Source organism: Pyrus communis, chromosome 4, assembly GCF_041283825.1.
Source record: "Pyrus communis isolate YQ-2024b chromosome 4, ASM4128382v1, whole genome shotgun sequence".
Lineage (NCBI taxonomy): Eukaryota > Viridiplantae > Streptophyta > Magnoliopsida > Rosales > Rosaceae > Pyrus > Pyrus communis.
The window spans coordinates 10807816-10821499 of record NC_142568.1 but is presented as its reverse complement, the minus strand read 5'-3'; the positions used below and the strand labels follow the sequence as shown (position 1 = coordinate 10821499).

At 36.1% G+C, this 13684-nt stretch overlaps 1 protein-coding gene across 1 annotated transcript; it reads right to left on the bottom strand.

Annotated features, from left to right (window-relative positions):
• Positions 1-2632: 2632 nt before the first annotated feature.
• Positions 2633-3617, bottom strand: LOC148697422 (uncharacterized). The gene is made up of 3 exons (XM_088691922.1): positions 3473-3617; positions 2997-3391; positions 2633-2644 (listed from the first exon to the last, which is right to left on the bottom strand). Exons 1-3 carry the CDS (start codon positions 3615-3617, stop codon positions 2633-2635), a joined length of 552 nt encoding a protein of 183 aa, XP_088548048.1.
• Positions 3618-13684: the final 10067 nt, after the last annotated feature.

The window sequence follows — 13684 nt, the reverse complement described above, 5'->3', positions numbered from 1 at the left end:
TAGGTGATTTAATGTGAAAAGGAGTCCTCTTTGAAGTTGGAATTAAGGTAGGAAAATATTAGGATAGGATAAGATAAGGTTGGATAAGGTTTGGATAAGATAAGGAAATTTGGATAAGGTTCCTTGTTTCTTTCTCTTTCCTTATCTTCTTTGCATTTGGACTTCTTTCTCCAGATTTTTAGCCTTTCCTAGCTTCTCTTGACTTCAATTTCGTCCATGCACATTGCTCCATAGTTAAGCTATCCAATCCATGCCCAAAACTGCTCCAAATAGCCTCAAAATGCACTTTCTTGCTCCTTTTGCCATTAGGACCTAAAAATATACGAAAATAGCTTAAAAGACTAAAATAGATAGTAATTAAGTAACTAAATGCAAGGAAACAACATAACTAAGTAGCATAAATATGCTCCTATCAAATTCCCCCACACTTAGCTTTTGCTGGTCCTCGAGCAAAACGAAATAAACAAAACGAACAAAACACAATGTAGACCTTCCAACATGTGCCTCGGGGATTTCCATTGAACATGACACATTAAAGAACACCACATTCATAGATTTTAGTTATCCCTACCCTCGAGCATATACTTAACCATAGTTACCACACACTAGCTCCCATTTAATCAATTAAAACATGATTTTGAATGTAGTAACATGCCTTAGAGAATTCCCTCAATTCCCCACTCGATATACTCTCTATTTTCATACAGATTTTCTGACTACACTCCCTACACTAGGTATATGTGAGAAGATTGATGTAAACATGTAGACTAATACTCACATATGTATAATCAAAGAAAGCATTTTCTGGAATTATTAACATTATATGTATGATCTCAAGAATGGAATGCCACTACTTAGGCGCGAGAACTAGGGATACCTTATGCTCAAACCAATTTTAAACTCCACATATTAAAACACATAACAATCAAGATCGAAGTCAAAGGGTTGTAACGAGGCTAAGGTATTGGCTAACAAAGAAAGGATAAACAAAAGTTCTTAAAGCAATAGTAAGCAAAGTAATGAAATAAACACTTGGGATTCACTTTTGAATGCAGAAATCAACTTTGAACACCAAGGGACGATTCACACAAAACTTAGGGTCAAATTCAAACTTTTGGACCCTTTCTTCAACAATCAACACTTATGAGTTCATTCTCACTCATTTTCAACTCCTTTTTCTTTCTTTTCCTTCTTTTTCACGTTTTATTTTTTATTTTTTTTTATTTTTTTTTGTGCCCTATTCTTTTCTTTGGCACATAAATCATCCATCCCTCTAGATTCCCACGAAAATTACCTTCCCCCACACTTGTTTTTCTGCAAAATGTAGATCAAAAGGGATTCCCTCTAAGTCATGCTTAACTATCCTTTAAGAACAAGGGTATCGATAGTTCTAATCTAGGCTAGGTAAGGATTATGTGGGCTAACAAAGAAAATTAGACTAACTAAGGCTCAAAGGGGTTAACATACAATACATATGCAAAGGGTAAGGCTTTTTGGCTCTCGTTTTAACTAAACAACTTCATCTTGTTTTATGTTATGCACTCAATTTTATGCTTTGAATGAAATGGGCATGAGTTCTAGTATTTGGAACTATAGTGATGAAATGCATTCTAAGTAGCAACCAAGCAAAGAATGATGAGATCATGCAACGACTTTAGAAAACAAGAACATCAAGATTAATAACTCTCCAAACAAAGTTTAGGCTCAAGTCTCTCAGGGTTGTAGCGTTAGTTTGAGTTTCTTCCTTCAAGCATGTTACAAAAACTGATTTTTTTATTTTGTGATTACATGTGAATTCGTACATGTCAACTATAACCAAGCATATAACCAAAGAGCATATCAAACTTCCATCCATGTTCGTAACTTTCTTTAATAGTCATGCAATTAAAAACCAAATCCTTATCATTGTGTTGGAAGGTACCCTAAGACACAAACACACATAAAAACAAAAACAACTCTAAAAACAACTCTTTTTGGGTTTTTAAAACACTCTTTTTCGATTTTTTTTTCAAATTTCGGATTTTCTGTTTAAGACACATAAAAATACTTCCAAACACACTAAAAACACTTAAAAACAGTGAATAACAACTTTAGAAGTGATAGGTGATAAAATCCCACGAATTTTCATGAAAAACACTTTGTTTACCCCCCCACACTTAAACCAAACATTGTCCTCAATGTTTTAAGGATAGACTCACAAACAAACAAACAAATAACACAACTAACAAACATGACAATAATGGTAAAGTAAAAGCAATAAAGAGTAGGGTTTAGGAACGCAAATCTGGTTGTGGGATGTTGGAGATTCCTAGGTCTTCTTTATTGGAATGCATAGGTTGCCTCCCAAGAAGCGCTTGCTTTAACGTCTTCTAGCCGGACGATACCTCCTTTTAAGCTACCCTAGGTCCCATGGCATGGAATTGATCTTTGAATGGAAGGTGATACTTGCAATGATCCAGTAATGGTTTAAATTCTAGAGTGGGTGCCTGAATCATTAACAACATATTAGTATAAAACAAAATTGAAATTCGGGGAGGTGGCTTACCTGTGTGCTCCGACATGAACTCAAGGATAAACACATCTTCTTTGAAAGTTTTAGGGACTTTGCACTCAGCCAGATTTCGTGAGAGCATTAGTCCTTGTCCTGTGTCATAAAATTCAACTTCTTTGGGGTTGTTTGCCTCAAGAATATCCTCTTTGACGAATTCTTGATATTCCATACTTTGCACCTTTGGAAGGGTTTCCAAGATGTCTTTTTCACTTTCTTCTTCCTTGGAATTCATGAACCTGCAAGGAATAGGGACATTTGGTGGAACGGGGTTAGAAATAATGAAATTTGGAACAACCTTACCTGAATTGGAGGGCGTAGGGGCAATAGGTGCCTACGGCAAAGGTGTTTCCACCCTTTCCGTGGGTTGGGTGTGTTTTTCTTCCTCAAATTGCAATTTTTCATCTTCCTTGTAATTTGATTTTGATGGTTTAGGGTCTGTTCCAACCTCCTTGCCACTTTTCAAGATGATTTCCTTCGTAGTTTCAAATCCTCCCTTAGAATTTGCAATGGTTGAACTAGGGAGTTTGCCTTGGTCTTGAAATTGTCCTACGAACTCCGCTATCTGCCCAATTTGCTTTTCCAAGCGGTTCAACCTTTTGTCTCGATTTTGCATTGCTTTCTTTTGATTTTCTTGCCCCTGAGACAAATTGGTGGGTAACTTAATAAGCGTATCATTATACAAAGACGTACTTGAATTTGTTTGGGCAGGTTGTATATGAGGTTGTGGTGGCTGCATAAGGCTTGAATAGAACTCCTCATATTGCTGCCAATATCCTTCTTGTTGAACTTGTTGAACTTGTTGAGATTCCCACCACATAGAGTTTGAATGATCACTCCAATCTGAATTGTACATGTTGGAAAACAAATTGTTCCCTGATTGATTATGATCTTGATAACCCCATGTACTGACATTCTCCCAACCTCTTTGTGGACATTGATTTGCTTGATATTCTTGCATAGAAGAAGCACCAAATGTAGGGACACTTTGCATTGTGGACCCTTCGGCATACTGTGATAACTGACAAGTAAGATTCGCTAATTGAGCTTGAAGATTAGCAATTACCATGTCTTGCTTCTCTAGTACCTGAAATCAAAGAAATATAACTAAATCAAATATCAAAAGAAAAATAAACAAACAAACAGAGGGATTAGCAATTTTACTAATCCACGGCAACGGCGCCAAAATTTGATGTAAAATATTCTAACACTCAAATTAAAACCCTATGATTGTAGTATATAAAAGTAGGGATCGTTTTAGGCCGGGGATTAGAAAGGATGCTAATCAACACAATTAAGACTAAAAAAAACACTAAAATAGACTCTATAGACTCTAAACTAACTTAAACCACTCAAAACAGCAACAAACACTTAAAAAGACTCAATTTTAGACCTAACAAGTGTTTTGGACGAAAATAAACCTTAACTTGACTCAAAAGACTCAAAGAAAACAGATTTTGACTCAAATAACAAGACTAAATGAAAGGGGGATTGTTTTTGACGAATTTAAAACTTAAAACAAAAACTTTGTAGAAAATACTTTGGGAAAACGAATTTGGGTAAATTAAATAGGTGAAATGCTAGTTAGAGGGTCCTTCTCCACACATGATATATGCATACAAACCAATGTCAAGTTATTATTCCTTTAGACTATGAATGACAACGCCCCAAATTAGTTGCATCGCACAACTAACCCTCAAGTTTTCCTTATTTCTTTGAATTAGATGGAATACGCATCTTTTTCAAGTTCCTTATATGAGACGCATAACAAAGATACATATCAAAAGTCATTAAGTTTTGTGAAAACTATAAGCATTGACAAGGCATTCATCACTATGAAACGCATGAGACTCATACCAAGGATTTACTTAACACGATTGTGACTAGCAACCTCCACTACTTGTGAATATAAGTGAATAACTCTTACGTGAAACCCCCTTATACTCTAGCATCAAATTCATGCATGCAAATTAAGTGTCGACCCCTAACCCACATACATAAACAAGTTTTAATAACTTAGATAAGCAAATCACATTCAAGACTCAAGAAACAATAACTGGATAGAATCAATTCCTATGAAACATATAATCATGGCTTTGAATTCACCTCTAACTAAAAAGAAATTAGTTCCACATGTTTGCAAAACAAGGATAATTAAACTTAAACATTAAAAACAAAGATAGAATACAACTAGAAACACTCCAGGTGGCTCCTCCTTCCTTCCTTGCTGCCAACAATGGGGATTTGTGTGAATTTAGGCTCTTGAGGTGTGGTGGATGGTGTGGTGTGAATTTGTGGTAGAGGGTGGTGATTTTTGAGTGTTGTGGCATCATGTAATTATAGGGTGAAGGGGAGGCATGAAATTTGGGCTGAAAAGGAGAGGAATTAGGACTCCAAATCACCAAAGAACAAGGACACTTTCAATTAGATTCCAAGGAGGACAAGGAATGGTCCTTGTGGCAGATTCTAGAACTTCTAGAAGGGTTACATGTAGCATAAACTTAATGCACGAAAATAGGGCTTCTACAACTTGATATTTAGGTGATTTAATGTGAAAAGGAGTCATCTTTGAAGTTGGAATTAAGGTAGGAAAAGATTAGGATAAGATAAGATAAGGTTGGATAAGGTTTGGATAAGATAAGGAAATTTGGATAAGGTTCCTTATTTCTTGCTCTTTCCTTATCTTCTTTGCATTTGGACTTCTTTCTCCAGATTTTTAGCCTTTCTTAGCTTCTCTTGACTTCAATTTCGTCCATCCACATTGCTCCATAGTTAAGCTATCCAATCCATGCCCAAAACTGCTCCAAATAGCCTCAAAATGCACTTTCTTGCTCCTTTTGCCATTAGGACCTAAAAACATACGAAAATAGCTTAAAAGACTAAAATAGATAGTAATTAAGTAACTAAATGCAAGGAAACAACATAACTAAGTAGCATAAATATGTTCCTATCACCTTGCACTCACCAAATTGAAGATCCGGCAGGAATGACCCTGACATGCCCTTGTTCAACATCCCAATTCTTTCTCTCTCTCTCTCCCTCTCTACAAGCCTCATGTTCTCTCTTTTTCTGTCTAACCCATCCCCTTACCAAATCCCACACAATCATCAATCCCACCGAATGAAAATAAACCACTATGCAAACAAACACCTGCCCTAAATAAACAAACCCAAACACAAGACCCAAAAAAAAAAAAAAAAGAGGCGATTTTATAAATAAGTTGAAATCCTCCAATTTGAATGTGAAGCTATAGTCACTTCCCTCCCCAATTTTACAATAGAGTAATATAACTTTTGTATATCTTTTTAATGTGGACTCCTACCCTTAACTCTAGAGTTTTTTTTTTTTTTTTTTTTTTTTGTTGAACAAACGATATTATCTACAAAGGGGGAGCGGATAGGCTAAACTATCACGCCCTGGACCTGGAGTCAGTAGAAAAATAATCTTGCACTCGGTGCACAAGTAAAAGTAAAAATAAAACGAAAAATTATACTTCTCTTATAAAAATAACTACAAAATCTTTAGAGGGTGGTACACATATTAAATAAAAACTCTTAAATCCCTTGTCTAAAACAATCTCAGCCAGTCTATCACCTGTCTTGCCAAGTAACTCATCTGAAAAATAATAGAGTGAGGGGTGAGCAACAACCACCGTCGCCCAGTGAGTAGAAGATGTAATATGACAGTCAAGCGATGCCGTTTTACAAACTCTAGATAATACAATAATAATATTAAAGCTTTAGTCATGTAGTGTCATATCACATCGTCCCTTCATGTATTCATTATACCTTTATATATTGTAAATCATCACGTGACCCCTAATAGCCATTCTGCCATCATGTCCACCTGTGCATTTTACATTTATCCTTTAGATTAATGCAACACTAAAGTTCTCATGTTCCATGAACATCTCAAGTAATTTAACATACAATATATATCTCATCATAAAACATTTACACAAAATCCAACATGCTTGACTTAAATAGATAGAGATTTATAAATAGATAAAACCCACAATTGCTCGTGGTTTTCATTTATTAAAAAAATAAGAAGTTTTATAACACATTACATAAATCACTCGCATCGATAATCCGAGATTTCACAAGACAATTCAACTAAAATCTTCGCATACGTCGAACCCTAGCTTTGCCTCTCTCTTTCTTTTTAAATCTCTCTCTAAATATACATATACATATATACATACATACACACACATGCATGCATATGTACGTACGTACACACATAATCTGGACTATGCATGCATTGCACCTACGTTTCTAATGTGAGATGAATGAAGGAATACAAGCTCAATATATAGGGGAAAATGGAGGCTAACACCTCTGCTGTAATTGGACCAAATGGACAGCACATCTAATAAGTTTGCCTCTTGGATAATCTAAGCTATAATTGGACAGTTCCTATGAAACTATGAATTACAAACACATGTTGATTGCATGCAAATTTAATGACACCTCCAGCTTAGTGCATGCAAACTCAAGCTATTCACTTACATAAGTCTCCAAAGTAGCTTGGTGGCAATTAGTGATCCTACTCACAATTGTGGGATTGTACAAACTTACTAAACAAACGTAACAACCCTATACATGTACACATATTCATACTACAATTACGGGATGTCACATAAACCTCACAATGGACTAGTAATAATGTGGTTCAAAGTCTAATGTGGTGACGAATTGAAACAAAACTAACATAAATAAGAACTAATAGGCTATTTGGACGAATTTTGACCTTTACTTGAGTCAGAACACTAATAAAACTAAACTTACACATATTCTAACTAAGTTGAAACACTAAATATTAAAGGGGATTGATTTTGACGAAATTAACTACACTAGGTAGATTGCAAAACCAAACAGATTAGACACTAAATTGGTTGAATTGAATGGGTAAAGGCTAGCTAGAGGATCCTTCTCCACACATGCACATATGCAACACAAATTGATTTCCAGTTATTATCCCTTTAAACCATGAATGACAATGCCCTAAATTAATCGTGAGAAGCACAAATTAACTTTCAGATTTTCCTAGTTTCATTGAATTGGATGGAATACGCATCCGCAACCAAATTATTCTTATCAAGTTCCCTACATGAACATCATAATAGAGATACAATCAAAGATCATTAAGCTTTGTGAAAATCATAAGCATTGACAAGGCATTCGTAACTATGAACTGCATGATACTTTTGCCTAGAATTTACTTAACACAATCATGACTAGTGACTTTTACTACTTGTGAATATAAGTTCATAACGATTAGGTGAAATTTCCTTATACTCTAGCATCAAATTCATGCGTGCAAACTAAGTATGCATCCTTAATCAACATACAAGAACAAGTTGTCAATAAATCAGTTAAGCAAATTGCATTCACAATTCAAGAAACAATAACTGGAGGAAATCAATTCATATAAAACATATGTCCATGGCTTTGAATTCATCTCTAACTAAGAAAAACTTAGTTACACATGTTCATAACAATTGAAAAGCAAATTAAAATAAACATGGAAACGAAACGAGGGAAGAAAGAACTCTGAATGACTCCAATGGATGCAGATGGCTTGCAGCACAAGTTCTCCTTCTCCAATGGAAGCCACGGCAAACTCCTTATTCTCCCAAAAGTTGCGTCAAAGATGTATTTCTGAGTATATGGTGTGTGGTCTGTTGTTTTCTATAGCATAAGCATGAATATATGTGTGGCACGGCAAACCCTAGAGATTAGGGCTTGGACTTAGCAGAAACAAAGGATTAGGGCCTTAGGTTGCGGCACAAGGCTTGGAAAAAGAATCATGACCCAATTAATTTCTGATATGGACTTGCACAATCCAAGTCCACAAGGAAAAAGACCAATTCAAATTAGAATCCAAGAGGGAAAAAGGGCCATAAGGTGCGGCACTCTCTAGGGGTTCTAGAAACAATGTGTTTTGTGGCATATTTTGGTACTTCTAGAAAGGATAAAGGGAAAGGGTGAGACACCCTTTTACGGGCAGATAAGGCTTCTAGATATCAGGTATTGAGGTCCCCTTACAGCTGGAAATAAGGTAGAACAAGATTAGGTTAGGATAAGATAGGATAAGGTTTGGATAAGCTAAGGTTGTTTGGATAATGTTCCATGTTTCTTACTCTTTCCTTATCTTCTTTGTCTTAAACTTGTTTCTCCAGATTTGTTGCATATTCCTAGCCTCTTTTGACTTCAAATTCGTCCATCCATTTTGCTCCATACGCAAGCTATCCATAATAAGCCTAAAGCTGCTCCAAATAGCTTCGAAATGCACTTTCTTGCTTCTTTCGCCATATAAACCTACAAACACACGAAAATAGCATAAAACACTATAATAAATGGAAATTAACTATGTAAATGCAAGCAAACAAGCTAACTAAGTCGCATAAATATGCTTCTATCAAATTCCCCCACACTTAGCTTTTGCTAGTCCTCGAGCAAAACAAAGAAAACAAGACACAACCTAAACCTTCCAACATTTACCTCAGGGATTTCCAATGCAACATGACATAGTAAAAATCACTACTCCCACAGATTTTAGTCATCCCTACCCTTGAGCATATGCTTAACCACAATCACCACTCACTAGTTCGCATTTAGTCAATTAAAACAACATTTTGAATATAGTACCATGCCTTAAAGAATCCCTCAATTCCTCACCGGATATACTCTCTATTTTCACATAGATTTTCTGACTACACTCCCTAGGCTAGGTATATGTGAGAAGATTGATGTAAACATGTAGACTAACACTCACATATGTATAATCAAAGAATTATTAACATGTATATGATATGATCTCATGAATGGTATGCCACTACTTAGACGCAAGAACCAGGGATACCATATGCTCAAACCAATTTTAAACTGCACATATTGAAACACTTAACAATCAAGATAGAAGTCAAAGGGTTGTAATGGGGCTAAGGTATTGGCTAACAAAGAAAGGTTAAGGATAAACAAAAGTTCTTAATGCAATAGTAAGCAAAGTAATGAAGTAAGCATTTAGAATTCACTTTTGAATGTAGAAATCAACTTTAAATGCGAAGGGAAACTTCACACAACACTTAGGGTCATATTTAAATTTTTGGACCATTTCTTCAACAACTAATACTTGTGAGTTCATTCTCACTTATTTTCAACTCTTTTTCTTTCTTTTCTTCAACTTTTTCTTCTTTTTCACGTTTTCTTCTTCTTCTTTTTTCTTTTTTTTTTCTTTTTCGTGCCCTCTCACTTTCTTTGGCACATAAATCATACATCCTCCTAGATTTCCATGAAAAACACCTTCCCCCACACTTGTTTTTCTGCAATTTGTAGAACAAAAGGAATTCCCTCTAAGTCATGCTTCACTATCCTTTAAGAACAAGGGTATGGATATTCCTATTCTAGGCTAGGTAAGGATAATGTGGCTAACAAAGAAAATTAGGCTAACTAAGGCTCAAAGGGGTTAAACCTACAATACATATGCAAAGGGTAAGGCTTTTTGGCTCTGGTTTAACTAAACAACTTCATCTTATTGTATGTTATGCAATCAATATCATGCTTTGGATGAAATGGGCATAAGTTCTAGTATTTGGAACTATAATGATGAAATGCATTCTAAGTAGCAACCAAGCAAAGAATGATGAGATCATGCAACGACTTTAGAAAACAAAAACATCAAGATTAATAACTCTCCAAATAAAGTTTAGGCTCAAGTCTCTCAGGGTTGTAGCGTTAGTTTGAGTTCCTTCCTTCAAGCATGTTACAAAAACTGATTTTTTTTTTTCTTTTTGTGATTACATGTGAATTCCTAAATGACAACTACAATTAAGCATAAACCAAAGAGCAAATCAAACTTCCATCCATGTTTGTAACTTTTTTTAACAATCATGCAATTAAAAATCAAATCCTCATCATTGTGTTGGAAGGTACCCTAAGACACAAACAAACATAAAAACAAAAACGACTCTAAAAACAACTCTTTTTGGGTTTTTTAAACACTTTTATCGATTTTTTTTTCAAATTTTCGAATTTTCTGTTTAAGACACATAAAAACACTTCAAAACACACTATAGACACTTAAAAACAGTGAGTAACAACATTAGAAGTGATAGGTAATAAGATCCCACAAAAATCATGCAAAAACACTTGTTTACCCCCCCCCCACCCCCACACTTAAACCAAACATTGTCCTCAATGTTTTAAGCATAGACTCACAAACAAACAAACAAATAACACAACGAACAAACATGACAACTATGGCAAAATAAAAGCAATAAAGAGAAGGGTAAAAGAAAGCAAATTTGGTTGCAGGAGCTTGAATTCCATCATCTCCTCGTTTGAACACATGGGTTGCCTCCCAAGAAGCGCTTGCTTGAGCATCTTCTAGCCGGACGATACCTCCTTTTAAGCTTCAATAGGGCTCACAGCATGGAGGGGTGTGTCCTCCACGGCATGCTCCTTGAAATTCTCATAGTAGGGCTTCAAACAGTGTCCGTTCACTTTAAATTCATGTCCCGTCTTCACACTTTGAATTTGGACTGCACCATAAGGAAAGACATTAGTAACAACAAAAGGACCAATCCATTTAGAACGCAACTTACCCTGAAACAATTGAAGGCGAGAATTGAAAAGTAACACTTTCTGCCTTATAAAAAACGTCTTGCTACGAATCATCTTGTCATGGAAAGCCTTTGTTTTCTCTTTGTAAATGCGAGCGTTCTCATAAGCCTCATTCCTTATGGATTCAATTAAAGCTTCATATGGATTCCAGCGGCATCAATATCCATATTGAATGTCTTGACGACCTAATGTGCTTTATGCTCCAATTCAACGGGAAGATGGGATGGTATCCCATAGATGAGCTGAAATAGGGATATCCCAATTGGTGTTTTGTAGGCGGTACGATATACCCACAATGCGTCATTGAAACGCAAGCTCCAATCCTTCCAAGTTGGTCGAATGGTCTTCTCCAAAATTTGCTTGATTTCTCGATTAGAAACCTCGGCTTGCCCATTTGTTTGAGGATGATAAGGTGTGGAAACCATATGCGTGACATTATACTTCTTGAGCGGCGCCTCAATGGTTCAATTGCAAAAATGGGAACCCCCATCACTTGTAAGAACCCTTGGCATTCTAAATCTTGCAAATATGTTACTTTTCACAAATTCTGCAACCATTTTGGAATCATTAGTACGGGTGGTTTTTGCTTCCACCCATTTCAAAACATAATCAACCGCAAGTAAAATATAAACAAAGCCATAAGATGAAAGAAAATGACCCATAAAATCAATAGTGAGCATCTTCTTGAGGTGTTTAAAGGCCTTCTCACATTCCTTATTGAACACAAAGGGCACATCTTTTTGGAGAAGTCAGCATAAGGGTTGGGAAATCTTAGAAAAGTCCTTGATGAATCGCCTATAGAATCCTACATGTCCAAGAAAAGAACGAACCTCTCTAACCGAAGTGGGATAGGGTAAGTAGCGTACAAGATCTATTTTTGATTTATCAACCTCAATACCCTTAGCCGAAACAATGTGACCTAAAACTATGCCTTATTTTACCATAAAGTGACATTTTTCCCAATTTAAAACAAGGTTAGTTTCAATGCATCGTTTCAAGATTAATGTGAAATTATCTAAACAATCATCAAACGAATCACCAAATACGCTAAAATCATCCATGAAAACCTCAATAATCTTCTCTACAAAATCTGAAAAGATACTTACCATGCATTTTTGAAAGGTGGCTGGTGCATTACATAAACCAAATGGCATTCGATGATAAGCAAAAGTACCAAATGGGCAAGTAAAAGTAGTCTTTTCTTGATCATCTGGAGCTATAACAATTTGATTATATCCTGAATAACCATCAAGAAAACAATAAAAAGAATGACCGGCTAACCTTTCAAGCATTTGATCAATGAATGGCAAATGGAAGTGATCTTTCCTTGTGGTGGCATTGGCTTCCTATAGTCAATGTGCACTCTCCAACCTGTTTGGATACGAGTGGGCACAAGTTCATTCTCTGCATTCTTCACCACAGTGACTCCAAATTTTTTTAGAACAACTTGAACCGGTGAGACCCAATGACTATCCAAGATAGGATAAATCACTCCACAATCAAGAAGCTTGATAATCTCATTTTTCACAACTTTCATCATTGGAGGGTTGAGCCGGCGTTGAGCCTCTTGAGTTGGTTTAGCCCATTCCTCTAGAAGTATACGATGCATGCAAGTTGTAGGACTAATACCCTTAATATCGGCCAAGGTCCATCCTATGGCTGTTTTATGCTCTTTCAACACCCGAATAAATTTCTCCTCCTCCATTACCGTGAGGGATGAAGAAACAATGACGGGCAATGTCTCTTTTTCTCCTAAATAGACATACTTCAAATGATCCGGCAATTTTTTAAGCTCAAGAATGGGTGCCTGAATCACCGAAAGTAACAACTTGTTAGTAGAAACGGGAATTAGAATTGGATTTGGAGGCTTACCAAGGTGTTATGGCAATGGCTCAAGGCCAGCAACCATCTCGGCCTCATCTTCACATGTAGGCACGGCAAGGACCTCTTCATGCATGCCATGGGTGTGGTCCTTTCTTGCCCCTTCGTTTTTTAGTCTCATTCCTTTTGTAATGGTTGTTTCAAGGGGATCCCTCTCCAAGGAGTCAAGATAGTCTTGCGCCAATGAATCAAATAGATCAATAGAAAAACAAGAATGATCATCTTTAGGATATTTTATATTTTCAGAAAGATTGAAATCAATAACTTCTCCATCAAATTCCATTGTTAACGTCCCTTTGAACACATCGATCTTGGTGCGGGCTGTTTTCATGAAAGGTCTCCCAAGGAGGATCAACAACGAGGTAAAATGGGTTGAATCTTCCATGTCAAGCACATAAAAGTCCGCTGGAAAGATCAAATTGTTAACCTGCACCACAACATCTTCCTAAACTCCTTCTGGATATGCATTAGAACAATCGGCCAATTGAATAATCACACCATCGTTTTTAAGCTCTCCTAAGTTCATAGATGCATAAATTGAGTAAGGCATGACATTAATTGAAGCTCCTAAATCTAACATAGCATGTTCAAACTTAGTATTGCCAATAACACAAGGAATTATAAAACT

What these genes read in the sequence shown, in the direction of transcription:
- LOC148697422 (XM_088691922.1), bottom strand. Translation starts at nt 3,617, where the DNA reads ATGGTAATTGCTAATCTTCAAGCTCAATTAGCGAATCTTACTTGTCAG. An exon ending in AAATCAATGTCCACAAAGAG is followed by an intron (nt 3,392 to 3,472) that starts GTTGGGAGAATG and finishes TGTACAATTCAG; the next exon opens with ATTGGAGTGATCATTCAAAC.